This window comes from Aythya marila (assembly GCF_965140915.1).
Source record: "Aythya marila genome assembly, chromosome: 7".
In the NCBI taxonomy this organism is placed as follows: Eukaryota; Metazoa; Chordata; class Aves; order Anseriformes; family Anatidae; genus Aythya; species Aythya marila.
In genome coordinates this window covers 20,762,193-20,788,929 of record NC_139048.1, presented here as the reverse complement: position 1 = coordinate 20,788,929, position 26,737 = coordinate 20,762,193, and the positions used below count along the sequence as shown (strand labels likewise).

At 48.0% G+C, this 26,737-nt stretch overlaps 2 protein-coding genes across 8 annotated transcripts in view; one reads left to right on the top strand and one right to left on the bottom strand.

Moving 5' to 3' along the window:
* HELLS (helicase, lymphoid specific) overlaps window positions 1-26,245 on the bottom strand; it is a 50,090-nt gene extending 23,845 nt beyond the window's left edge. Inside the window, exons 1-3 of one of the 3 annotated variants that reach the window (XM_082764511.1) lie at window positions 25,530-26,245; window positions 23,310-23,402; window positions 1,097-1,209 (exon numbers count right to left, since the gene is read on the bottom strand). In XM_082764511.1, the coding sequence (XP_082620637.1) occupies window positions 1,097-1,209; window positions 23,310-23,316 (120 nt within the window). In that variant the 5' untranslated portion in view covers window positions 23,317-23,402; window positions 25,530-26,245. Of the gene's footprint in view, window positions 1-1,096; window positions 1,210-1,307; window positions 1,494-14,354; window positions 14,504-23,309; window positions 23,403-25,529 lie in introns of those variants that run through there. The other 2 variants (XM_082764512.1, XM_082764510.1) reach the window with 2 other exon arrangements.
* LOC309880061 (uncharacterized protein) overlaps window positions 20,933-26,737 on the top strand; it is a 31,133-nt gene continuing 25,328 nt past the window's right edge. For 3 of the 5 annotated variants that reach the window (XM_082764515.1, XM_082764513.1, XM_082764514.1), the window contains exon 1: window positions 20,934-21,437. In XM_082764515.1, the coding sequence (XP_082620641.1) occupies window positions 21,224-21,437 (214 nt within the window). In that variant the 5' untranslated portion in view covers window positions 20,934-21,223. Of the gene's footprint in view, window positions 21,438-26,737 lie in introns of all 5 variants that reach the window. The other 2 variants (XM_082764516.1, XM_082764517.1) reach the window with 2 other exon arrangements.

The window sequence follows — 26,737 nt, the reverse complement described above, 5'->3', positions numbered from 1 at the left end:
CCACGATGCCAGTTAAGTCTGAGTTCAGTGACATGGGTAATCTCCCCTGGTCTGGCAGACCCCTGAGCACAGAGCGAAGGCAAGGTAGAAGCACACAGGAACAACACCCTTGTTAGAGGTAAGCTCTGCCGATCCTTAAGAAATGGAAAGAATAGTGAGTGGCAAAAAGCCCCAACCACCTCCACCACAACAACATAAAAAGGAAACACAAAGCAGTATCATATTACAGCTATGACACCTAAGTGGCTGGTTGTGAAAGAAAGTAAGTTGTCCTTTTCTCAATACTTCCTGTGCAATGAGATATGTTTACTCTACACGAGTTTCCTCCTTATCTCCAAAAGGATTGCCATCAGATTTTCAGTTCCAAGTCTGGTCAAGAAATACCTGAAGAAACGTTCAGTCATGCTCTATCATGAGTTATTGTCTGCAAGAAAGATGACTATGAGACTTCTGGGAGAATGAAGTAATAAATACAGTAATACTTTCTAACCACAGAATCACAATGTTGCAGCCTAAAAATGTACTTAGTAAACGAAAATCTTTTTTCAGTAAAGACAGAAAGAGGAGATGAAATTGGTTCCAGGCTTTGGAAGCTGTATTTTTCATGTCCCTAAAGTAACGTTTCAACCTCCAGCTACCATTCTCCTGTGGGCTGTTCAGTACAAAGGCAGATGGTTAAGCAAAAAGAATAATGAGAATACTCTGAAAGATGGGACGGGAGGGGATTTCTCAGGTGTTTTGAGTAAGAGCATTAGCTTCTTGGAAAAAAATCTCAGGAGAGCATTTAGGATGCGTGTTCTTCCACACTTACATTGCCTTATGCCTGAAGTACAGTGCCTTTTATTTCTGGCTCGCTGGTACCGTGATGATTTGTACCAGCAGTGCCGAAGCACCCTGTTTTCGGGCTGTCTCCCCAAAACAGATTCGTAACACCAGCACTCGCCAACACCCAGAGCAGGGGAAATACGAAACACAGCCGTGACCGTGTCATATGTGCTAGGGAGGCTTCACCTCCCGGAGGCTGCTCCACACACACCCACACGGCAGGCAGGCGGCAGCCCCGGGGCCGGGCGGGCTGCCCCCGCTCCCCGCTCACCTTCTCCAGCATCTGCCGCTCCTTCTCCAGCCCCGCCGCCTCCAGCTGCTCCTCCTCCGCCAGCATGGCCGGCGTGATCACCGCCTGCTCGCCCATCTCGGCTCCCGGCGGCTCTGCAACGACGGCACGGTTACCGCGGGGCCCGTCCCGTCCCGTCCCGTCCCACCCGGTCCCTGCCCGCCCCGGTCCCCAGCCCGGTCCCGGCGCCCACCGCCGCTGCCGCCCGCGCTCCGTGCCGGCATGGCGCGCCCTGCACCGGCTCCGCCGCGCGCCGCCCGCCTCGCGAGACCAAAAACCGCGCGCTCCGCGGGCCGCGCGAGATGGCGCCGAGCTCTCGCGAGGTGGGGGCGGCTCCCGAAATGGCTTCCGCGGGGGGGCCCACCCCCTGTCACGGGGAAGGGCCCTACAGAAACGCCCCGCGTGCATTGCCTGCTCGCCTCGGGCGTGTCAGTTGGTTCCTATCCCTGCAGACACGTGTATTTCATACAATCACAGAATCAGTACGGTTGGAAAATCCCTCCAAAATCACCTGGTCCAACCATCGCCCTGCCACCAGTCACCCACTGCACTGTGTCCCCAAGCACCACGTCCAACCTCAACCTCTCCCTGAACGCCCCCGGGGAAGGTGACTCCACCATTTCCTTGGACGCTTCTCGTCTGTGCCACGAGAGGGCAGGGGGACGCTTAAAACCGAGCGAGAGTCGCACCGCCAGCACCACCACTGATGGAAAACCTTTCCCGCTGCGCAGATTGCATTCGAGTAAATATTTCTGGTGTTGAGAACACAAACACTGCAGCTTGACCCCAAAAACACCAGCTGTCAAAATAGCTTTGGGCTTATCTCATCACCTCCGATCCATAAAAAAAAATAAAATACTGTGCTAGCAATATCTCACGCCTGACCATCTGAGGGGTTACTAGTTTAAACTCCAAACACATGGGGAGCAGAGCTCCCGGCTCTGAAAGAGACTTGGGAAGGGAGAAAAGGGGCAGAGAGAAGCAGCAGCAGAACAAACAACTCCAGTAACAACTGAGGTGGATGGCATTCTTCTCATTCCCAAGCCTTAGAGGCTGATTCTGGATGTTGTAATGTGGTTTATGGAAAAGTGATTCTGTTTTGCAAGACATAGTTTGGAGGCTAGCACGAGATGGTTTTACATTGACATGAGGAAATGTTAACAGGGAAGAATATTATTAACCCCTAATAAAGTATTTTACTGGCATTGTGGCAAATGAATGCAGCCTTTTTCAAGATTCTAGTTCACTTTCCACTATTCTCAAGACATCACAATAAATAAACAAACAAAACTTATTTTTTAAGGTATCTTCCATTCTGTGAGGCTTTAAAATACTTACTAAACTATATTGTTAGAGTAATCACCTAGACTACTGCAGAAATGCAGCCCAGCTAGAACATTGTGGTGGCTTAAGTGACTCCCAGCACCAGTTCCAGGCAGGAAGCAAGGATGAAGGTGCCACAAGAACTTCAGGAGCACTTGGGAAAATGAAATTGCGAAGATTTTGATTGGGATATAAATGTTAACACCTCTGCTTCTTAAAACAAACAAGCCACTATAAGATCTGCACAATTTAATTTACACACCTTATCAAAATAAGCCTCCCAGTACAATACTTAACACAATCCAAATGTTCCATCTCACTCCTGTATCCATACATGTTACTTTGTAATATATTAAAACTAGCTTAGAATTGTAAGACTGAGCTGCCTTACATCAGATTATCACTTTGAATCAGACAATTTTATTTCATCTGTTTCTGATGTGCCTGATACTGTGGCAGTAAGCTTTTTGGGGCAAGGGGATGTGCTGGCAGGTAGAGAGGCTATGGCTCAAGGTAGCCTCCTCCCATTGCACTTCTCAGCATCATGACTGCCATCCCTTTCACAAAGAGGGACATTCGGATGTCTTATACCCACAAAACTTGATGCAGTGAAAGACTCCTTGTAAAGCGTGCCTTTCAAAAACTATATTAGGCAAATGCTGTGAGATGTTAAATGGGCAGAGCTGGTAGGCCCTTCCAGAAGTGCAGCAGGATCCAGAAAATGGTGTGTCTTCGTGGCATAGATCTCCATTCACCGTAAAGCCCAGGCAAAGAGCCTGTAACATGTAACCTCTATCCAGAAGAAATGTCTTTTATCCCAGTAGTTGTTGACTTGTTACTGAGGTGTAGAAAGTTGCCGGTCCATCACCTTTTGTTTTGGAAGATGAACGTCCCTTGTAACACACCTGGACATTTACACAGTATAAGGCAAGGTGCAGAGAAAGATGAACCTAGAGGCACAGAGGGGGATGGGGGAAATTACAGTGCAAGAGAGGAGATAAGAGTTAGAAAAATGCAGATCGTAAACAAAGACAGTTCTGTTCTCAGGTCAGCCAAGTGGCTGCCACTAAGACACAGTAACCCTAGGCTGTCACCTTTGAAATTTACTTGTCGCTCTGGTATGCAACACAAGAATGTGTGCTGTTTCATCATGTTCCATGCCTACACGCTTTTCCTAATAAATTTATTCCAAACTGTAAAAGCAGTGCCTTGTACTAATTGCCCTGCCTGCTGAAGGACCAAAAGGAAAGCTGAGACTTTGAAATAAGCTGTTTTTCTCTAGATGAGAAAAGTGAGAAATATAGATTCAGGACATTTGTCCTACTCATTCACAATATATGTACAAAGCTTTCCTACTCCTGAACACATAAGAAAGTCTCCAAAGCACTTTGGAACCTGCATACTGGCAGATAGCAGTGGCATTCCTTTGGTTTGCTCACTCGTCTTCAAATCTCCTGTCCTCAGTGCTGCTAGCATGCAGCAGCAGCCAAGACACCCTGGTAGCCCTCTCCCTCTCCCTCTCTCCTCCCCTCCCCTCTCCTCCTCCAGCTAAAAGAAATACTGTAATAGGAGCCTCTTCTCCATCCACAACTACCATTTTTTATGTGGCAAAAATATCAGTGGTCACCAAGATTAGTGGATTAGCAGGTTTAACTAAATTTCCTTTACCTAGAGTTAAACATTCAGCTGGGAGCCGTTTAGGAGAAGTGACCTGGGGGCTCAGACATTACTCCGCGTGCTATATGTGCAGTAACGCTAGATGGCTGCACAGCCTCCGAGAAGGGGCTCTTGCCTTCAAGTTCAATTACGTAGTTTGTGGACTTGAAACATACAAGGTGAGATGTGTTGATGAGTGAGGCAGGAGCGTGTTTGTGCGCAATCCCCTCTGTAGTAGTAGTAAACTAGTTCTCCTCTGAGCTGGCAGCCAGAGCTGCAGGGTACTAGGAACAGTGTTTGCTGATGGCTGGACTGAAGCTCTTCACCAAATGACAAAAATATCGTGCTGCAGTGAAGCAGCCTTCCTCCAGATTTGCTCCATCTCCACCAGCAGGAGCTGAACCACGTGTAAAGCAGCACCTGAGACACCCATTTCCAAGCTGGCCTTTCGAGTAACCTGAAATCCCCATAGCTGCAGAGAAAAGGGTGGGGTGTGCAGAGAGAAGCAGAAACCTCCATGGGCAGCCAGCTTTAATCAGGTGTATTTGTTTGTTTACAAAGACATTTAAATAACACCACCCACCATTCTGTACTTCAACATCTCAAGATTTTTCTGCATACATCTCAGTTTTCTAGCTTCTGCTGCAGCATGCAGCCCAGACAAACCAGAACAGGATTAACGTTGTCAGGGATAAGGATTGATAATGTAGTTCAGCAGGTAAGCAGTTCTCTTGAAGGGCAGGATCCTCCCTCAAAAAAGCTGCTGCAAAAGTGGCAAAAAAAATTCACCACATTCATCTGAGCATTACAGTCAGCTCTTAGCCCGGTGCTTGAATACAGACCTTTTATTCGTGCATTGCTTAAAAGATTGCTTGTGTTCACTATGATTAAATCTGGGTGTTACAGCACTTTCACTTGTAACTGAGAATATGAAGTCTGTTAAGAAATGACAGTTTTATCCAGCTCATCACCTGGTCCAAATCTTTCAAGTGTAAGCTCTGCCAGCAATGAATTTCACGACTTATAATCAGGTAACTGTAACAAAATCCTCTCCTAGTTTCTCTGACCACAAATGCCTACCTCTGCAATGATTTGTGGCTGTGCTTTCAGACAGGCACCAGCTTTGTACACGACTGTATGAGAAGCAGAACTCATCCCAATAACCTGTTACAAAACTCCAGGCTGTTCTTACCTGATGCAAACACATACTAGGATCAGAGCTTAAAGCTTCATTTCCAGTCATCCCAGGAGTACAAGGTGTATCCAAACCCCAGAAAGCATCCAATTTAGTTGGTTCCTAAACCATCTCCTTGCTTTTGTCTGCCAGAAATGAAAATATTACTGGCGAGGCAGAGAGGGAGAGCACAGCCTAAGATCTGTGGGGAGTTTGCAGGCTGTTTCTAAGGGATCTAGAAAAATGATCACAGGCTGCAACTTTGCAATTGCAGCACTGCAACCCATAGACGTACAGGTCCAGAGAGCCTTCTCCTGCATTTGTACACACCAGCCCCCTGCTTCTCCTCATGGTCTGAGTCAACTCTGACCAGGAAAGATTACATTTTTGAGCTGTCACATGAGACAATGACCTCTAAGTCATGGTAAAGAAAAACTGTTGTGAAATGTTTGCTGGCAGGCAAAGGGGGAACACAAACATCGGTAGGCCAAATGTACCAAACATGCAGGTTGAGAGCTTGGTACAGGCTGAGAGCACAGAGAGAGGAGACACACGTGTGCAGGCATACACCAGCACTGACAGCATGCGAGTGTGTTCCAAGCGCCGTCCATCCATGGGCAGCACACCAGTTCCTTCTTTTGTGGCTTTTGATCACTGATTCAGTCCCGTCGCATGACAGCTGGTTTGCCTGAGATGACCAGTCTAGTTCTTTTGTAACTCCTTCAGAAGTGGGCTAGCATACAAGCTTTATCAGCAGGAAAATGTTCTCTACCCATCCATTTGTCATAACAAACACCAGGAAATGCTGCATTATTAGCCAGACCATGGTTTAAGCCTGCAGTAAAGAGGACCAGAATCACATTGACATCACCCTGTGAACCACACCACAGCCATGGTGGAAAGAGACCTTTCAGTGCCATTGAGAACCTTTTCCTAGGGCATAGACAACACCTTTACCAAGCTCAGACTGTCTTCAGGGGGATCTACATTATACATGCTTTGCCTGCAACTGTACTTATAAATGTAATTTACTTGAGCTTTGTAACACAGACAGGGCACAAAACTCACCTGGTTCACAGCTTGCAGAGAGCAAATGGAAGTTACTATCTCATTTGAAATCCCATTCCTTCAGATTCTTTCCAGTTTTTCAATGAGTCAGAAGGGGCTTGCACCCGGCAAGACAACACTGACCTCCTGCAGCAGGCAGCGATGTACCCAGAGCCATTCTCCAGCCCGTTAAGTCCACTAGGTGCCAGAGATAAGGGACCAGGGAACCAAAAATGGCTCCCTGCAACCTGGGTGGGGTGCAGAGCTCAGCCTGTAATGTATGCTTTTAGCATATCTTCGAAGAAGTGAAACTCCCTTCCCTCACACTCAACGCAGCACAAAGGCATTTTGAATCCTACAAAAGGTATGCCTGAAAGCAAATTTCTTGCCAGCAATAAAGAAAATGAGGAATGTAATGTAGCTGGTCTGTTGGGCTCAAAGGGGGAGATGATTAATCACCAGTGAGGGAGTATGACTGTAGAGGGCAAGTCAGCGTCTCTGAGTATTTTGTTTTTCCTCCCCTCATCTCTTTCTCCTTTTAAAATGAATTTTAAGGTATTGTTTACAGTGGAGTCCTCTCTGCATGCTTTGGCATCTTGTCTGAAGTCAGCAAGTCCCACCATCTCTGCCAGCATTCAGAAAACACCAGTCAACAAGATAGAGCCTTCCTTGAAGACAAACATGGGAAATTCTCTCAGAAGATTTTATGCTGTGATCTTCATCTTGAAAAGGCAGAAATGCTAAAAAAGACAGTGGTTTCCATTGAAAGGAAGGTAGTTTTCATTGGTAGCTTTGATAAAAAGTGTACCTACAGCTGCCTCTCTTGTGCAAACCCCCTCTTTAACCTCTGTGCTGACTACATAAGCAGAGCTCCCACAAGGACCTGTAGATGCATCTAACTACTATTGACCTCACAGAACAGAGTGATGCTAGGTAAGAGATGATGCACTACAGACCAAGTGAGCTCACCTTCTGAGGGGCAAGTCTGTAGCATCCTAGGGTGCTGTGCAATGTAACACCAGTCCTTGGGGGTTAGCACTGACCTTTCTCTTTTCCTGAAGCACCAAATATTGGCACTAGGACCTAAGCAGGAATCACCAGAAGCTGTGAAGTTGGAGACACTACTGTGCAACTCATACAAGCACAGATCATCAGTCGTTACAGTACTCTGGTCACGTGGAAACAACACAGGATCAATAAATCTGGCTTGCAGCAAAAAGCCAAAGAAATCTGAGCATTGTGGACGTACATAAATAGGTGCCAGACAGGAGGGCTTAGGACATATTGTACAGACTATTTGTAAAGACACGTTCCTGGTGTTCTGAGTCCATAAATAATGTTTGCTAAAAAGTATTAGGTGCCTTCCCCAAGGGCTGCCAGAAAAAAAAAAAGAAAAAAAGAAAAAAAAAAAAGCAGACCAGAAGGAGCTTAGGCACATTCCAGTTTGGGGAGGAGCAAGAGGCTGCAAAGACATCTCTAGCAGACTTATTACGGTACCTTTATGATATGTTTGTCTTTTCTTACCCAGAGGGCAGGGGTGGGGGAAATACGATTCCTCACTCTGACTACGGTGGGGTTTGAATGCTGTATGGGTACAGACAGCACTCTCTTCTGTTTGAGCCACTCCTGCAAAGGTGTCTTGAGCTGGACTGACAACAGCCAGAGGGGGTTCTGGCAGCTGCTCATATCCCAGGGAAGTGAGAGGTATGTGAACCCATCACATCAAACCCCAGAGAAAAGCAGGAGGAGCAAGGAGAGTGTTTGGATCTGTGCAAAAAAATCTTTTCTCACTCCAGCCCTGTTTACAAAGTTGATCCAGGGCAAAGCATCACCCCTTCAACCTAAACAAAGAAGCATGATGCAGAGAGTACCACATATCTGCCAACGTCCCTGCTGTGATCCTGCATGGGCCTTGAAGCACTCACAGTGAAAGAAATGGATCATGACAATAAAGGAGAGTTTTCTTTGCCTTATCATCATATGCCCAGAAACTCCCATGAAAACTCTGCAGACTCCCAGTGCTGCTTCCCCAAACGCCTGTGCCTCAGGCCCAGGCTCGGTTACCCCTTTAATCCTGTGCAGGAGATCCAAGATCAAAGTTGGTGGGACTTGGTTTTGTTGCAGCTGTTCCCAGCACCGTGCCTGGAATTTGGACAGCCACTGGTTTGCATTCCTCAGCCATGGGGCAGCCAGATCTGACACTTCAGCGTTAACCCCTGGGTTTGGCATGGATTATGGACTGGAGTCTGCCTCCTGAAAACTCCCCTGCTCGGTGGAAGACGGCCTTCACTGTGGTACCTTGGGCAGCTACACAGTTAAATGCTGTTTGGCCCATGGGCAGCAACATCTCAGTGCCAAAGGAAGCGATCCCTACACAATCAGGAATCTTGTGGGATGGAAGGTGATCTATAACTGTCTGTTATGTTATCCCCGGGAGAGGGGGAAGAGAACTGAAAACATCAAACATTTACTGGAAAAAACAAGACCAGCCCTGTATTTAATCAAAACATTTTGTTTTGTTCCATTTGTAATCATTTCCATCCAATGAGCAAATATTTTAGTAATGAAAATGACAGTTTTCTTCCACAGGCAAACAAAATAAGTATTCATGTCAGCTTGCCTACAATGCCACAGCGAAGGTGACATTTTTAATGCTGTGTTGAAACTTTCTTTACTTGTATTCCAGTAATACTAAAGGCACCAATTTAGATTTAACAATCCATTGTGTTCAGTGCTGGAGGCTCTTGTTCGGGTGGTGGTGGGAAAACCAACCATTTGTGGGAAAGAAGCTGAAGTGACACTTCGTCTTCCCCTGAAGTCCATGAGAACATGACTGAATATGCCCACAGGACTCTGAGCAAGGCAGCGCTTCCTAGCAGATGAGTACCAACCTGAGAGCCCGGGTGACTTATGTCTTTTGCCAGCAATGTTGGTACCCTGCATTCTTTATTGGAAACATTACTTACTGCTGGTAAAAAGGAAACAGGTAAAAAAAATCCCTATTCCTGTACAGGACTTGATCTTATACTCAAAGGACAATCACAAAATAGAAGCAATGAATTGCAGGTAGCTCTGTTTTAGTTTATGGAGACTTCATAGCAGCCAAAGGCTCTCCGTATGTTGTCCTTAATTATCATAGGTCCCTAAAGAGTTAGGAACAGTTAATGGAGATTTCCTATGACACCTGACTCCCCACCACTTTCTGTGCCTCAGGTACCTGAACTCTGTATTCCCCCTGAAAATAAATAAATAAAAATAAATGGAAATAACCGTAGAGACTTTCTCTGCAAAACACATTGAGATCTACTGGTGAAAAAAGGCTCCCTGTTTTCATATACTGGGATATTCCTCCTCACTCTGCCCCTACTCCCCGAGCCCTCTCAGGCAGTGATCAGCAATCACAGTTGCATTTTCCTGGCCAGAAGAGGCCAACCATTTTCTCTCTGCTACCAGCTGACTTTGTTGTCCAAGTGAAAAGGGAGATGTAACTCACGGGCATCTCCTCTTGCTTTGACGTGGTTCTTTGCTCAAGCCCACCATGCGCATTTCTGCGCCATCATGGTGTAAGCCCTGCTTCCTGGTGCTGTCTCTGCACCTCACCCATCCATCCAAACATGTTTTTTGTGCCCTCGAGCAACTCTACGGAGGAGTCAGCATCTGCCAACTGTGGTTTAATACTAATTAATGCAGGCTCCTCGCCATGTTCTGCTCCAGCTCACAACAACAGTGCACTGATCACACACATCTTTTTCACTGGCACATCTTATTACCCCAAGATCAAAATATCTCACTGAAATCCAGCTGCAGCACAGAGTTCAGTCGCCTTTCCCAGAGTGGTGTGGCAGCGTTGGCACCTCCTGGAGGAGCAGGAGTTTCTGCTGAAGACAGCAAGACATTGCGAATATACGTGGTGATAGGAAAGGAGCAGCTGGTTTGGGGAAAAGGAGGAGGGCTTTGAAGAGCCACGGGCTCTTCAAACCATCTGGGAACACTGCCTGGGAAGCAACCCTGCAAAGATCAAGAGGCCTTTTTGCTGGCTGGTTGGATGGAGCAAGAACAGGGATGCAATGCTTTCCCTTGCTGGCACCCAGATGGCAAGGGAGGCGAGGTTACTCCTTTTTTTTGCAAGGAGAAACCAGGGTGGCCATAGCCCACTTGGCAGACCAGATCTTCACCCAAATACCAGGATGAAATCACAACTTTTGTCTGAGACATTCAGACCTGCTGGTACCAAACATCCCATTACTCATCAAGAGCTCCACCTTGTCCTCCCTTTGGGTACTGCTGACATTGTGAAATCTTTCCTCACCACAGCTCTTTCCACACAGTATTTTCTGTGCCAGCAACAAAGTCTGGTCTGGGAGGACAGGAAATCTACAGAGCACCCTCCTTCTAATACTTACAGCTAAATGTATGATGGTCTGCAAGAAACTGAGAGTTTAAATTGATCAGTTGACGGCAAAAATTTAGGATCTATGCCAAAGAATCCTCTATAAACTCTAGGTAAATCAGAGTCAAGCGCTAACTACAATCTCTAGCCTGCCTAGCTCTGTCTGTCCTATGTTTCACTGACTTGCTCCACTCACAGCTTTAAAGTTTGCCTGTGTTTCTCCTAGAGCTTTCTCAAAGTGTTTCTGAGCTACTAAATCCCAGTTTGATTTAAATCTCTGTAAAAGTCCAGTTGTTCGGATAAAGGGCTTTGGTTATTTTCATGTTTCATAACCACCTGATCATTAGCTTGCATGTGTGGGGATGAGATGATGCAGACTCGCTTGTACATTTGCATCATGACGGATTTTCTCTAATAGTATTTTTTTTTACAATTCTAAAGGTCGTGAGACATTGCAAGCACGAATTTACATATCCATAAAGGTTAAGGCCAGGAGGCATATCAGTCAACAGAGTACATCGACCACCAAGAGAGGATAGCATATGAAGACAGAAGCCAGGGATGTTCAGAGTTAAGGAATATTTTTATTCCAAGTGGACAAACACGTAACGCTACCTGTGAGGCTTGCTGATAAGGATGTGCAGACGCTTGGGTTAGTGCTGGAGCCAGAAACGTTACACCAGATCTGACAGGGCTGTGGCTCCAGCAGCGCGGCAGTGCTCAGCACAGCTCAGCCTGCTCCCCTGCTGCAACGCAACCACTCGCCATGCCCCGAGCTTTCCTGTGCCGGGGAATTACACTGCTCCACCTGTGTGACTCAGGCACGATCATTTTAGGAGGTATCAGCCCTCCCCTTAGAACACCCACCACCAACAAAAGCACAATGACAGCATCTCTAACTCATTACTGCAGATACTGTTAAAGCAGCTAGTGAGAGCAACAGATAACAAGTGGCTCTGAAAACCTTTTAAATGAGCAAGAGCTCTCTCTTTAAAAAAATAAAGTCTCTAAGGTACAATCACACAAACCTGTGCTACCTGCACAGGAACTTCCACAACTTATGCACCTCCACCAGCCTTCATCTTTGCTTGGGCCAAGTCATCCACAAACACAAGGACAACAGCAACAGAGGCTTGTTATTTCTGAGGTTGCTGGTGCCCAGGGCAAATGTCTGCCTGCAGCACACTGCCCTCTGTGCCTGCCATCGGGGATGGCTGGAGGGACACTGGCCAGGTATCTGCTGTTGAAGTGGGACACCCCTCGGTAGAGCAGTTCTCTGGCATCTCAGCTGAGGGACCCTAACCTCCCTCACCTCCTCTTTTCCCTGGGTTGCTCCTTCCCCTTCCCTCCACGAGTCCTCCCCCGGCCTTATCACATTCCCTCCATTCCTCTCATCGCCCTCCTCTCTGCTTGCCTCCGAGGTCCTTCCGGCCCTGCCATGGGGCCTCCAGGTCCCTTGCTTGCACCTCTCACATTGGGTTCATGGATGCCACAGTGACAGGGTGGGGAAACCCAACACTCCCACAGCTCTGAAGACCACATACACTCTCTACCCACCTTTGCTGTGCAAAGTACCACATAACCCCCCGATTCTCGATGCTATCTCTTTGCCATAACTCAGTTTCCATAAACTCTCCTCCATTTATCCCTCACTGAAGCACGCTTATCTTATCTTGCAAGCCCGACTTGACACCAGGCAGTTTGGTGTTTATATGAAAAAAGGGTTCGGCTTTCACAACAGTTCAGCAGCCACAAGCAGAGCTAGATCTTCAGAACAGCTTAGCCTGCATTTTTGGGCACTAAAAGTTGCAGCCAGCTCTTCCCAGAGGGCTCGCTGTAATGGCGTGCTTTGAAAACACAGCTTTAAACATCCCCAAAACAGTTAGATGTGGGGCCTTTGTTGTAAAATCAGACTCCATCCAGGTGCCTCCCTGCAGCCAAGCATAACTGGTGTCTGCTCTGCAGCCCTTGCAACCCTTCCCTTGTTCCTCTGCCTTATGAGCTTATATGAACACGGGCTACCAGGGCAAATACGAGCCTGGCCCCCACCTGCTTCTGATTTTGACAGACGCGAACTTGACTGATGCAGTTTACAAACTTTGGACAATATTTTGTTGTGTCTTTGCCTGTTCCGTCATATTAAAACTAACTCAGGAGCGAGCAAATTGTGCTGTGGGACTGCAAATCACTGACATTCAAGGCTGGGTCACCTGGAGGTCAGTATTCACTCTTGCTCTCTCTCTCTCTCTTTTTTTTTTTTTTTCTGTTAAGAGCACTGCCAGCAGCTCTTTGGAAGGCACCAAAGAAAGCAAGCTGTCCTTGTACAAATACAGAAATACATATGCCCATTATTTTTACCTGGCATGGAAAAATGCATGTTTTTTCCTCATCAGCTCAGTTCTCTTGGCTTTAAGTGAAGGGTTGTTGCACAGTGACTGTTTTGTTGTACAACAGCTTTGTGACATCAGTTCTCCACACTATAAGTTGCAGAGTGCTGTGGGGTCATGAAGTGATGTATCGCAAACCTTCTGTTATTTCAGGATACGGAAATATCTCTCAAGCACTGCATATAGACTACAGATTCATCACGAGCCAACCTGGAAATTTCAGTCTGAATGGCAGTCTTAAATTAGAAGCACAGGGAAGTGTGCAGTGGAATAGCAGACTGTCTCTATTCACCCCACAGTAAACAGGAATACCAAGAGAAGCAGAGATTTATAGATAAAAGCACAAGTACCACTGTTAAGATAGAAGTTATAGAAGTCCTGGTCCCAAACCCCTGAAAGTCCTCGGTACTATTTCATCTCCTTTAGTGGATCTGGTCTGGACAGAGAAAGTATCACCAGCATTCCCCATCCAGACCTAGAAGAGCCCTGCTCTGGGGTTAGTTTGAAGAGGGAAAAAATGTCTCTTTATGATGAACATTCTGGTGTTGCTCTGGACAGCAGTGGTCACTCACTGCTCATAGAAACACCGAGTTCAGTGCAGACTCACAGATTTAATGCCGAGGCACCTTTAGAGAAGAGACTCATTTCACCTCTTTTCATGGGCAGAAAGATGAAAAGTAGAGCTATGGACCACCGTGCTCGGGAGGCAGGTGCTCAATGCTTGTGCCAAATTTGAGCTCCTGTGCCCTTTCCACTGCGTGAAAGAGGTGCTAGATGTGGGGCCACATAACAGCACACACCTGCTGCTTGCACGCAGTCATGTACACAGACCATGGCGTAAGGTCCAGAGTCACGTTACCGACTTGATTTCACAAACAGTGGAGCCAGAGATATCCTCCGGGATGTCCAGAGGAAATACACACCCAAGAACTGGATATCAGGGCTGTACACAAATGAAAGAGCACTGATCTGGCTTCAGCAAGAGAGTTTTTAAATAACAGGTTTGCAGAAACAGATGCTATTTGTAAAGTATGTCCTGGGGTTATCCAGACAAGTCTTTGGCTACTGAATGCCACACCACCAAGGACAGTTGTTTTCAACCTTTTTTTGGTCTGGGAAGCCCTGTAAATTTTTATGGTGGAGATGAGGTCTCGTGAAGCATATTTAAACCCACTCACAGTTGGCCTGACTTCCACAGTTACTTCTGACTACCAGAGTCAGGAGTAGGTCTACAGGAACTGACACCCACTGCTCCTGGCTTACCTTTCAGTATCTCTTTTAATGGAAAAGTCCATGGAGCAACTCGGTGTGCTCATGGACAAGGATCTCCATTGCTGCCCTGAGCAGTGCCGATCATCTCGCTCCTGACCCAGGTTCACGTGCTGCAGCTCTTGGTTCCCAGTTTTCTTCTGGAGGAGCACAACAATGTATGCCCCCTCCAAGTGGTCAACTCTGTAATCGAGCTGTGAAAGTATAATTATGAGCACAATTAAGGTGAAATATAGCTCTATTGAAGTCGGTGGGAGTTTTATTATTAACTAAAGTTTCGCCTCTGTGTTTCGGGTGGATAACTATCCTGTTCGAGGAAAGAGGTGATTATTTAATCAAAACAACATTTATAATGCAATGCCTCTGTCATATTCAAGCCTTCAGAACATGTTTACTTTAATCAGTTCTAATTAAATAGCTACACAAGAAAAATATTTAGTTCTCCTGATGTGTGTACATATATTCAGGGGAAGCAGACCTCATGAATTGCTATTTGTACTGCCTTAAACTCAGGTGATGTGCTTAGCAAGTCACACACCTAACTCTTCTCTTGCACTCCACTGAAACAGATTGCTTTAAAATGGGAGTGAGTGGTTCCAAACTAAAGCAACTGCAGCATTTACAACAATGCAGCATTTACAATGAGGCAAAGGATTGCCAAAGTCTCAGACCTGTTAATTGCAAGGTTTAAGCAGCACTTTCACAGTTGACAGGATTTTCAAGGGATAAAAAGCAAGCAAAAAACAACCAGGCTGAGGGATGCTTGGGACACTAGCACTCACCAGTGCTGGCCATGGTGTTGGCAAACACCGCGGAGAGGGGAAAAGGAGGTCAAAAGCACCTTTTCTGAGCCCTGGGAGCCCCTCCCTGTCACCTCTTCCTTGATTTCATGGTGGGAAACTCCCTGTCCCTGCCCCTGTGCTCTCTGATCTCTTCTGTCACGGTCCCTTGGTTTCCCATCCAGCTTTACCAGTCTCCTCTCGACAAAGCTGAGCACAAAGCTCTGCAGCAGGTCCAGAGTGCTCAGCTAGGGCTTTGCAAAGGAGAAGGCTGCCCGCAGCCATGCACCCAGCCCCAGTGAGCTATGCTGGCATGCCCCAACCCTCACCTCACCCTCACCCCCTGTGTATTCTGGGGCACACCTGAATGTGAGGTCAGGCGTGATGTCCCACACTCCGGTGGGATGATCTCAGTGACATGGCCCACAGGAGCAAAGCTGGGCCCAGCTTTGGGACACACTGACAGTCCCTGTGACACACAGCTGTGGCACTGCTCCTCCTAGGAAAACCCTGGGGGTGGGCACCCCTTGTACCAAGGGGTGCTGCCAGGTGCTTGGTGTGAGCAGGCTCAGGTCCCCCCTGGGGCAGGGCAATGGCTTACAACCCACTCAGGACACGCAGGTCCCAGCAGAAAAACAAGGTGCCTCCCTCTCCAACATGCCCTTCCCTCCCTCCCGAGGGGCTGCCCCACTCCTCAGGTACCTCTGCTGCTCTTCCCCCCCCTCGCCAGCTCCCCAGCCTTCTCTCCCAGAACCCATATACTCAAACATACCTGCTCCGGGATCCCAGCTTTGTAGCTTTCTCTGCTCATGGTGGTGAGCAGTGAGCAGCAAGGGCAAATAGGGCAGCAGGGTGGCAGCTTTCTTCCTCCTCTGTGGTTCAGTAGCAGTGACTGTGCAAAGGACAGAGAAGGTGCAGAGGGGCTTTGCTTGTACAGGCAGGCTTTGCTCCTTCTGAGTTTTGCTGCATTTATCAGATTCCTTGATCAGAGAACAAATGTTGCAATGCATCTAGATGGAGCAGGTCCCAGGACTCGCAGGGGTTAACGCACTGCTGCTGAGGGCCACTTGCTGTCCCAGCAGGCTATTTTTTGCACTGTAAGGACATCGCAGTGAAACAACTTCCTCTTTTCTGACCCCGAACCTTCACCTGAGCAGGCTGTACACGTGCAGGCCACTGCCAAGTTAGCTGGAGAACCATTTCACAGGAAACTGGGGTCTTTTGGAAACTTCTCCCTACAGGAACACAAATGTCATGCGTTTCCTCCTCGAACACCCCCTCTCTTTTTGATCTTTCGGCCATGCCCTCGACCCAGCTCTTGTCTGAGGGGCTGCTGGCTGAGGCAGCATGGGCTGCAACAATCCGTGCAAGGCAAAGATAGGCAAAAGTTAAGGCAAAGAGCAGCCCCTGATGGTCTCCCAGTGGGGACAGGTCCAAGCCAACCCTGAAGGCTGCTGCACAAACCATCCCCTCCCTGCTCTTCCTCTGCTGATGGGGAGCCCCCAACAGCATGACATTACATCCCCCATTCTCTCCCACTTGTCACATAGATCCAATCCCAAAACCTTGCTTGCACCAGGATGAAGGACAACGCATTCCAGCTGGGGAGCTGATAGCATTGCACAGGGTCCTTCTGTGCCGCGCTGCAGGTGCACAAACCCAGCCAGGAGGCAGTCGAGCAACCTGTCCAGATCTGTCCTTTAAATAAGGGTCAGGGAACAGGATGGAAAATAATGTCTGATATACGCATATGATGAAAGGTTGACAATTATTTCATTGTGTGCATCAGTAAGAAAACCACAGCAACAATGATACTGGAATGTGTTTTTCTTTACCATGAATAATTTGCACCAGGTGGAGGGGTCCCTTGCATGCACGAAAATTTCTGTGATTTGGGGGCTGTGTACCTTGAAGAAGAAGGGTCCTGAAACTACCTACAAAAATCCTGTTCTGCCAGACAAGCTGCAGCAGCAGGAGATGAAGTTATTTGCACAGGGGACTTGCCTAAAGCAAAACAGCAGAGGAACACCTGTCCCACCCATATAAAGCTGCACACACTCAGGGCTCTGCCCTGCCACTGCTTAATTTGGCTTTTGGGGAGTTTTTCGAAGAAAAGATCACGTTTGACAGTCAACCTCCTTTGCAACCGCAGAGCCTCTCAGTGGACACTTTAAGTCACTTACTGTGGAAGATCTGGGGGGGGGGATTTCAACCTCTGTAGCACAAGTTGGTTTCAAAAGTCACCACTAAATACAGATGTCTTGCTTTCCAAGGGCCTAGCTTGGGAATCATACTACAAAGGGCCGACTTTGCCCGGCATTTTAATCTGAAGAGCCTGAGGAGCTCAGCAAAGACTGGGCAACCCTGGGAAGCTCATGCCTCTGCTGTAGGGAAGTGCCCTCTGCTCTCAAGTTGCTTCCTACCAGCCCCAAGTCTCACAAAGTTGACAAGAGAGATAGGATGCAGCTGTACGCCCGGGGGATCCAGAGACACAACAGCTCTCCACACTCGGGGACTTCTCTGGGTGGAGAGTTTTCTTATGGGTAAGGAAACCGATGCATCCATCAGAAACCAAGCTGATGCTGACTAAGAGGTTTTTCCTCTTCCTCTTACATCCTCTGCAGCTCGAGAGGGAATTTCCTGCCCAGTTGCGATTTGGAGAACCCATCCCACACACTCAGCACATGGATGGACAGGAAGGAGCCCTGGCACAGGGTCCAGGCCAGTGCTGGCAGCTTACAGCATCCCCACAAGGCGCCTGGCAGCAGCTGAGCAGCCTGCTTGCCTCTCTGGCTGGTTCCATTTTAATGCTAATATGCAAATAACCTATGCTGGAAAATAGAAAAAAAAAATAAAACACAAATCTTATTAAAAAAAAAAAAAAAGTTATGCTACTAAGATTTGTTAAGTGCAGACAAAAATAACCATGCACAACAGCTAACAATAGCTTTATGGGGCCCGCTAGACTCTGAACACCATCACACGTTGTGTCAACAAAGGGCACTTCCAGTAGTAATTGTCAGTTGCATACACACACACACACCCTCTCATAAGAGCACCTAGAGCATTAAAATCTTGCACTCATTTCCAGCCATTTTCACTCCAAGTTTTGCCCTAGCCCAGGGCTGGAGTGCTTGGCCTGTGTGCACTCCAGAGGATGTTCTATTCTTGTTCAAAAGCTGTCACTGGATTCTTTTATGTATTATATTTTGTTGGCCCCAAGCATTTGCTGAACACAAGGAGGTAAACTGAGCTTAGAAACAGCCAGTTTGAGACTATCAACCTGGTTTTCTGACAGCATCAAACTTGTTGTTCACTGTGTATTAGAAACATTTCTCTGGTAATAAGACCCCAGAACTGCAGCACCCAGATCACAAGACATTTCTGGAAATGCTGGATGTAATCCTCAGTAACTCTCAGGTTTGGTCTGAGCTGAAAGCAACTTCAAGGGATGTCTTCTGGAGAAGGGCTGGGTAGGAGAAGCCTCGCAAAGATGAAAAAGCACTCCATATACCTATTAAAAAGGGAAAGTCCCGTGCAATAATTATGGTATGCATTTAGTCCTGCCCAGAGCACTTTGAATTGCAACTGTATAAAGACATCAGCACAGTAATTTTATTTATTTATTTATTTGCTTTTTTTCTTTTTCATCTCCAAACTACTTACTTAAAAAAAATAAGATTCTGGGTAGTATAGAAGTGTGCTCAGCAGTGTATAAAACAGTGGAGGTCTATGGCAGGAAGAAAGCAGTGTGCAAACCGAGTCAGGGAAGGTATATCACAGAATCACAGGATTTTTAGGTTGGAAGAGACCTCAAGATCATCGAGTCCAACCTCTGACCTAACACTAACAGTCCCCACTAAACCATATCCCTAAGCTCTACATCTAAACATCTTTTAAAGACTTCCAGAGATGGTGACTCCACCACTTCCCTGGGCAGCCTGTTCCAGTGTCTAACAACCCTTTTGGTAAAGAAGTTCCTCCTAAGATCCAACCTAAAACTCCCCTGGCGCAACTTAAGCCCATTCCCCCTCGTCCTGCCACCAGGCACGTGGGAGAACAGACCAACCCCCACCTCTCTACAGCCTCCTTTGAGGTACCTGTAGAGAGCAATAAGGTCGTGATATATATGACATGCCCTCAGAGGTGAGAAGGCAATGCTTTGTTGCCACATCCCTCTGTCTGCTACTGAGTTGAGCCTAAGGCACCTGTAATTCTCCTTCTACTCCAACAATTTAATGCACTGACACCATCTCTTCATCCTGGAAAATACATTATGTGAGTAGGTGCCCAACACCTACCACCATCTGAAAGCTGGCACCATTTGCAACATGAGGCTGAAGAATGGGAAATTTGTTTTAAACATGGTAAAGCAACAGGCACTTTATCATCTACTATAGCTATTAAGGCTACCTTAAGCCAGAGTTCAGATCTACCCAAAAGCAATACCCTGTTTTTGTTCCTACAAAACAGTCTCTAACCGAAGAACACCTCACAGCAGGATGAAGAAGAGGCCACCACAAACAGTCCCAGCTCTATCTCTCCTGAAAGCCACCAGGGCCACAGCCTCTCCACCTGTTTCACCCAAACACTCCACATCTGTATGTGGCAGGGGGTTTCAGAGAGGAAAACCCCTGAACCAGGTGGGTTACACATGGACCTCCTTCCCCAAGTGACCTTATGGCCTCTCCTTCTCACCAGCCTTGGATGTGACCCTCTTTTGCTTTACCAAACAAACAGGAGCAGGTGCTGGATGCTCACTGAGAGCCGTAAGGACAGGACAAAGGTGTTAGATGAAGCCTGCAAGCACACCGTCCTACCTCAGCAGGGGAGCAGGGTGCAGCACAATGGATCTCTCAGCGTGGGGAGGAGGGACGTTCTTCTGCTAGGTGATGGGAGTTTGGGAGCAATAAAATCATAATGCAATACAACACAATCAGCAAACCTCACTACAGCAAAAGTTGATTCACTTCAGCTGGTATCTGGCCATTTGTTTCAGAGGCATGGGATGAGGAGTGCTGGGAGTGTAGGGAGGGGCGGCTGGACTGGATCTCCCCTGACAGCTTCCTTCCCGCTGCCTTCCTCATGGCACTGGTAGCAGGGCTGGTTCACTGTAGGGGCAGTCCCAGACCGATCCAGCCCTAGGTAGCACCGCCATCTCTGCTGTCTGCATGGGGCCGCTGATCCTGTCCACTGACCTGGGCTGGTTTAACCGGCAGGGCAGCACATTTCCTCCTGACAGCACTGGAGTCAGCACAAGTCTGGATGGGAGAGTAATGTAGGGATGGGCACTTAGCAGACAGACCCCATATCGGTTATGGGGCTGTTGCTCATAGGGAGCTTGTAGTGCTCAAATCTAGCTCAGAAGTAATTTGTTGTGTGTGCTAACAGAGCACGAGCAAGGCTGGCTCCTGGCACAGCACTGAGGTGCATGCAGCCATGCCCAGGGCACACCAGAGCCCTGCATGTTTAAAGCTCACTGCACCGGGGTGGCACCATGAACTTGCCCATGGAATCTCGTGTTTGGGGCCGTTCTGCCATGCCCCTCACCCCTCTTTCCCACAGCTTGCAGCCCGAGGTACAATCAAGGCAGTTTTGCATTATGATTGCACAAAACCTGGAATTTAAATGGGAGAGGAGAGAAATGGGAGAGGGAGAGAAGAGGAGCCCACTCCACTCTCGCTCCTCCCCACCCAGAGCATTCCAGCCTTTCCTTTCCTGCCACTTGAGAGGGGGGTTGTTTATTGACATTATGCAAGTGCTGAAATATTTTTCCTTTTGCTTCTCTCCCGTCTTCTCTTCCTCCTCCCCCCTCCCTCCTCTGGGGGTTGCAAAGGTAGTTCAAACCCCTCCAGTCATCTCGGCTTATCAGCCGAGGGAGATGCATTCCTCAGGGCTGCTCCCTTTATAAGCCGCTGCTGGCCGCCCGCCCGCCGCTCCGCAGCCCTCGCCGGGAACCCAGCTCCGCTCCCGGCCATGCCCTAGCCCGGACCCCCGACCCCCGGCCCCGGAGGGGGGGTACTCTCCGCACCCCGGCGACGATGCCTCCACCCCCGGCCCCGTCCCGGCGCTGATGCCGGCGGCATGTTCAGCTGGCACCGGAGCTTCGCGCTGGCAGCGCCCTGGAGGCGAGGTGAGCCCGGCCGCCCCCCGCGGCACACCCCCGGCCCCGCTCCTCCCTCCCGGCCGGGGCCGCCCGGGCGGTGCCCGGCCCGCCGCGGGCAGCACGGTCCTGCCCGCCCCGCCGCCGGCCCGATGCTGCGCTCGCTGCTCTCCGGCTGCCTCTGTCCCCACGCAGGTAAGGCGGCTCCGACGGCTGCTGCTCCCGGCCCCGCAGGGGAGGACCCGGCTCTCCCTTCAGGAGAGACTGCTGTGGCATCTGGGAGCATAGAGGGGCTCCCGAGAAGCAGGGGTGACCCGGCTGCGAGAGGGTGAGGGAGGGCAAACTGCTCCGGGAGAGGGGAAGGAAGATGGGATGAGCACCCGCAGGGGCTGCATGCACCCCATCTCCTCGGGCATCTCAGGAAGGCGAGGCAGAGCAGCTCTGCCCTCAGCGCTGCATGCCTGCCACCGCTCCAGGCATCAGCTCACGCATCCCCATCCAACGGGGATCGCCACAAGGCTGAGCGGTTTTATTCTATTCGCTCCCTCCTCTTCGATGGAGTTGAGGTGACCCGGGCAGAGAAGGCATCTTTGGCCCCACTGTGGACAAGTTGTAACTTTGTGAGTCTGTCAGATGATGTAGTCTCAGCCTTTTTCAGGCACAATAGGTCAAAGCACATTTTATCCCTTAGCCAGTTCTGTAGGCTTTGAGACCAGAATCCTCTTGGCATTCTTGCATGCCCATCAGCTTGGCTTGTACCAGCTGGAAGCAGAGCCCGTGGTTTGTCCCCACTGACATGGCTGCAGTGCATTGGTTTGCTTGGCACGGGTGTGGCTGCGGTTTGCCAGGGTCTCAGCAGACTGTGCTGTGCAACAGCAGGACGGTAAAGATGTTGCAAGGCACCGTGTTGGAGTGATTTTGCTGCCCGGGGTTCTGACTTTCCATCTGCATGCTGAACTTGGACTGCTTCAGGGCAGGGAGCTCCTGGGGAGCCACCGCAACTGCTGTGCCAGTGGGCATCTCCCCGGTGCAAAGGGCTGGCTTGAACAGAAAGCTGCTCTAGAGCAGTGCTCTGTGAAAGCACTCCAGCATTGCCACAAGATGCAGAGAGTGTTTGAAGAGATGCCTTTTTACAGAATGGTGGAAACTGAGCTTTTTTTTTTTTCCCCCCCTGGGTGTTACTTGGCCATGAACTTGTTTCCCAGTGGTATAGCACAAACCTCCCAGGAGGGTTGGAAGAAGAAAGGAAGCTTGTTCTTCCACATGGAAGTGTCCCTCATCACCCAGACAGCCCTATTGCCATGGGGTTGCTGGAGGACTTGGTGAGGGGAACAGAATAATCACACAGGGCACAGAGGAATCAAAAGAGATTCAGCTAGAATCTAAGAAAGAAATAAGGAGGGCACTCCCTAATCACCTCATCTGGAAAGGGACATCAAATATTATTTCCATCCCAGTTTGGGCCCCCTCTCTATATGGAAAGAGCCAAGAATTTGCTGTTTCTTGCAAGTTTTGTGGCAGGAACTTTAAAGTTGCAGATAGAAATGCAGTTTAGGAGACAGAATACAAACCAAATAATGTTTTCAGAATGGCAGCTCAATACCAGAGGTATAGGCTGGATCTGGCTCCCATTGTTAGGAAAGCTGCTGGAGCAGAGGGTATGAGGGTGGCAGGACCTCTCCTAACAGAGAATTTGGTCTAATGCAGCTGCAGGGTGCTGCATCACCTGCCTCTCCTTGTCATCTGGCCCCAGTGAAAGCAACAAAACCAAGAATCCTCACCACTGTTACTGTCACCATAAGATTTGAGACATCACCTTTGGTACGGTTATACCTGCCTACTGCTACCTTGTTTGAGCTGAAGAAGCTTTCCAGGGTTTTACCTAGGGACAGCAATGGCTGCACATGAAGAATGGGTTAATAGCTCCTGCGACCTTTCTGACACCATTCGCGAGTTCCTTTGACTTCAGCAGAAGCATTGGGGTCTTAATGACTTTAGTCTGTAGGGCTATTGAACAATTGTTTATCCAGGCTTATTATAGGCAATAAAACCTGAATTACTACATACCTGTCATCCCTGGGGGGCAAGTTCCATCCCTGCAGAGGGCCTCCTGTCTCCCAGCACGTTTCTGGCCAAATACACCTTTATGATATGAGGTGGCTTGAAAAATCAGACAGGAAGGGAAAGGTCTTCTAATTTAAGCAGTTTTGTCAAGGTGTTTTCATTTTCTACTCAGATGCATTATCAAGCTGCATGCTAGATAACTAGTTACATTGCTGTTATGCTAGGCTGTTTGTGAAATACAGAGGTAGAAATAACTATACGAATTGCATACTATTACTATAGTAATAGTTTAATAATTATAATTGTGTACTATTAATATGTTAAATATACTAATATTAATGCATTAAATATATTAACAATATAAAAAATTAAATATACTAACAAGCATATACTATTACTACACTATCATAACAGTATTCAAATTGTATACTATTACTACTGTGTATATAATACTGTAAAGATACTGGCCTGTTTCCTTCTGTAACATTCCCACATGAAGGGACACAGGACATATCAGCAGTTGTCATACCTCTGATGAGGTAAAGGTTAGTTTCTGCAGTGTCCCCAGTCAAGGAGGCCAGAGCATTTATGCAAGACGATTTCTGATATTTCATCCTAGAGACAGCTATCTGAATGTGAAGAAGTTCACCAGAAAGGCCTTGTACCTACAAGACTTCCCAGTGTGTTTAGCCCTGTGCAGTAGGTTGGAGATCTTTCCTCTGTGCTAGCCTCCAGTACCTGCAGTTAGCCTATTATCTACTCCTAGCAGATCCAGGGGCAAGATAAAAAAATAATAATAATAAAATAAAAATCTGTTTTGAACCTCCCTCATGAAGGAGGGCACAGGAGTGTCCGTGGAGAACAATTCACAGGTCTTTAGCAAGAGCTGTGATCCTCCCTGACGGAGCCTCCCCAGAAAGCCCCACAGGTGCCTGCTGGAGCTGAGCCACCCCCTCCCCAGGAGCAATTATGAGGCAGAGCATGGAGGATTTAGGCAGGGATCCTGTGCACTGGAATTCCCCTTGGCCCGATTTCTCTTCTGGTTTGCGTATTGAGAGAAATAAATTGCAAGGGAAATGCAGTAATGAGTGGGTGATGCTCTTTAGCTGGTGCTCTGCACAAGGTCAGGTGTCAGCCTAAGAATGGTGGCTGCCAGCCTGCACAAGCACCTGATAAACCAGGTGGCCTGTGGGGACCTGCTGGGCCTCAGGACTCTGCCAGAGGTCACTAATTTATCAGACCTGTTGCCCTGTTTCAAAAACTTAACAGGTCACTTGGAATCAATAGGAGCAAGCAGTAAAAATGTCAAGTGGCCTCACTATTTGGAAAAACATTTCCTCTTTAGTTCCCCCAACTATATCCATCAGTAAACAATCCATCTCCAGCTCATTGCTCCTCAAATGCCTGAAAACAGCTATCATTATCTCCTCCTCTTCCAAAACATACATATTAAAGCAATGAACGCCTCTTCAGAGTCCTTGAACCCTGTTATCTTTCTCACAGCATTTATTTTATATGGAATCATCATTACCTGCTGCAGCTCTGGGGTTATCTATAATGTCTCTGGTCACATTATATTACCAAACTATCATCCAGAGGAACTTCATACACTTAACTAATAGTGACATTGGAGAGCACCTCAGAACCAAACAACCCAAGAACTTTCTGTTCAAGGAAGGACTGTCCAAGATCTCAGCTTGGTCATAAGCTTTCCTTTACACTTGACATTTCTAACTAATCAAACTGTATTTATGCTCCCAAAAAATTCAAATGCAGCCGAATATAAATACAAATTCTGAGAACCAGGTCTATCACTCACATTCAGCTACCACATGGGAATACATTCCTCTGCAAATACGGGTTTTGCAGTTACACACGTACGTCTTTCCCCCCCCCCCCAAAAAAAAAAAAAAAAAAAAATTTCAAGCCTTCATTGATTTCCACCCCTGCAGACAGAGGCTGTAACTGGTGAGCTGAGGCCACAACACCTTTCCAGAAGCTCTCCTAGAACTTCCAAGACTCCAGATCACCCTAATTGCTTAGGAAAAGCCCTCGCTCAGAGCAGGCAGCTCAAGACACAGCACTGTGCTCACAGATTAGCTTTGCTTGAAAGACTTGGGAATGCAGACTGAATGCAGAAACTTTGTGCCCAGTAGCACCCCCAGCATCACCAGGACTAGGATCTGGCCTTCAACAGACATCAGGAGGTGGGGAAATTCTCACCCTATGGGAGTTGATGGAAAAACTTCATAGAGCTAGATTTCCTTCTCAGAAGGTCAATCAGGGAGTGGCTGCTGCTTGTTTTTCCCAACAGCCTAAGAGCGATCCAGTTTTTCTAAGTACAGGACTCCCATCCGTGCAACAACACAGGACTGTGTGAGCGAAGCCATTGCCCAGCTGCAGAAGTAACAGCTCCCATGCACCCTGCATCAGGGCCAACTGGTGGGCCAGGGCTCAGAAGGAGGTGACAACCCAGCCCCACCTCCCAGCACATATGGTGGAAGAGTCAGCAGCAAAAAATGCCTATTGTTTCAGAAAGGAAGTGACCCTTTTCTCTTAAATGCTGGGAAATTGAAACCTCATCACTGGTGAGGAAAAAAAAAAAAATCCCCTCTGCAGTGAAAGGGAAATGCCACCTGAGCTGTGCTGCCAGCAACATTAGAGAACATAGCAGGCAACCGAGCTGGGGGGAGGCTGTAAAGGAAGGAAAATGATGGAATGCGAGGACTGAGAAGGAGAGGCAGCCTTTCATTTCCAGGTCATGAGCGTGACTCCACTTGCTACTCAATGCTGCCTTGTGATTCTTCTCAAGCTGGTACAAAGTGGTTATCTCTTAGTGTGTTACCTGGAGACCCCAGCCCTATCACTGGACAAGACTGAACCTTTGGCATAACTGGAGATAGAGAGGGGTTACTACACAGGCTGTGTTGGTCCTCTGTGCAGTGCCCAAAAAAAAAGAAAAAAAGAGCCTTTTATGTTTTTTTTTTTTTTTTTTTTTTTTTTTTTTTTTTGCAGTGCTCAGAGCTGAGCAGAGACCAGTGGGTCTGACTTTGGTCTTCCTTTGCTGGGCAACTGTGCACAATTCCTGCTGCTCCAATGACCCAAGTCATTGGTGATGCTCTTTGTTCCTGGTGCTCTGCTCCCTGTGGAACACTACAAGCCTTCCAGACTTGGATCTAGAGAGAGTTGTGTGTCTTGTGGTAGGCAGGAGTGGAAGAGGCTCCCTGAGCACCTCAGGACTGCTCAGCTCACACCTCTGCCTAGGACTGCCAGCCTCAAAAACCCTGCCAGCACCGCACACTGTAGAAGGGTTTGTTCTGCACATGAACCTTGCAGTAGCTCTAGGGACAAGCAGAGGGCTTTGATGGCTCTAACGCTGCTGTCACTTGTAGCACAAGTGCAGAGAGAGACAAACAAAGCATGGCTCCAGC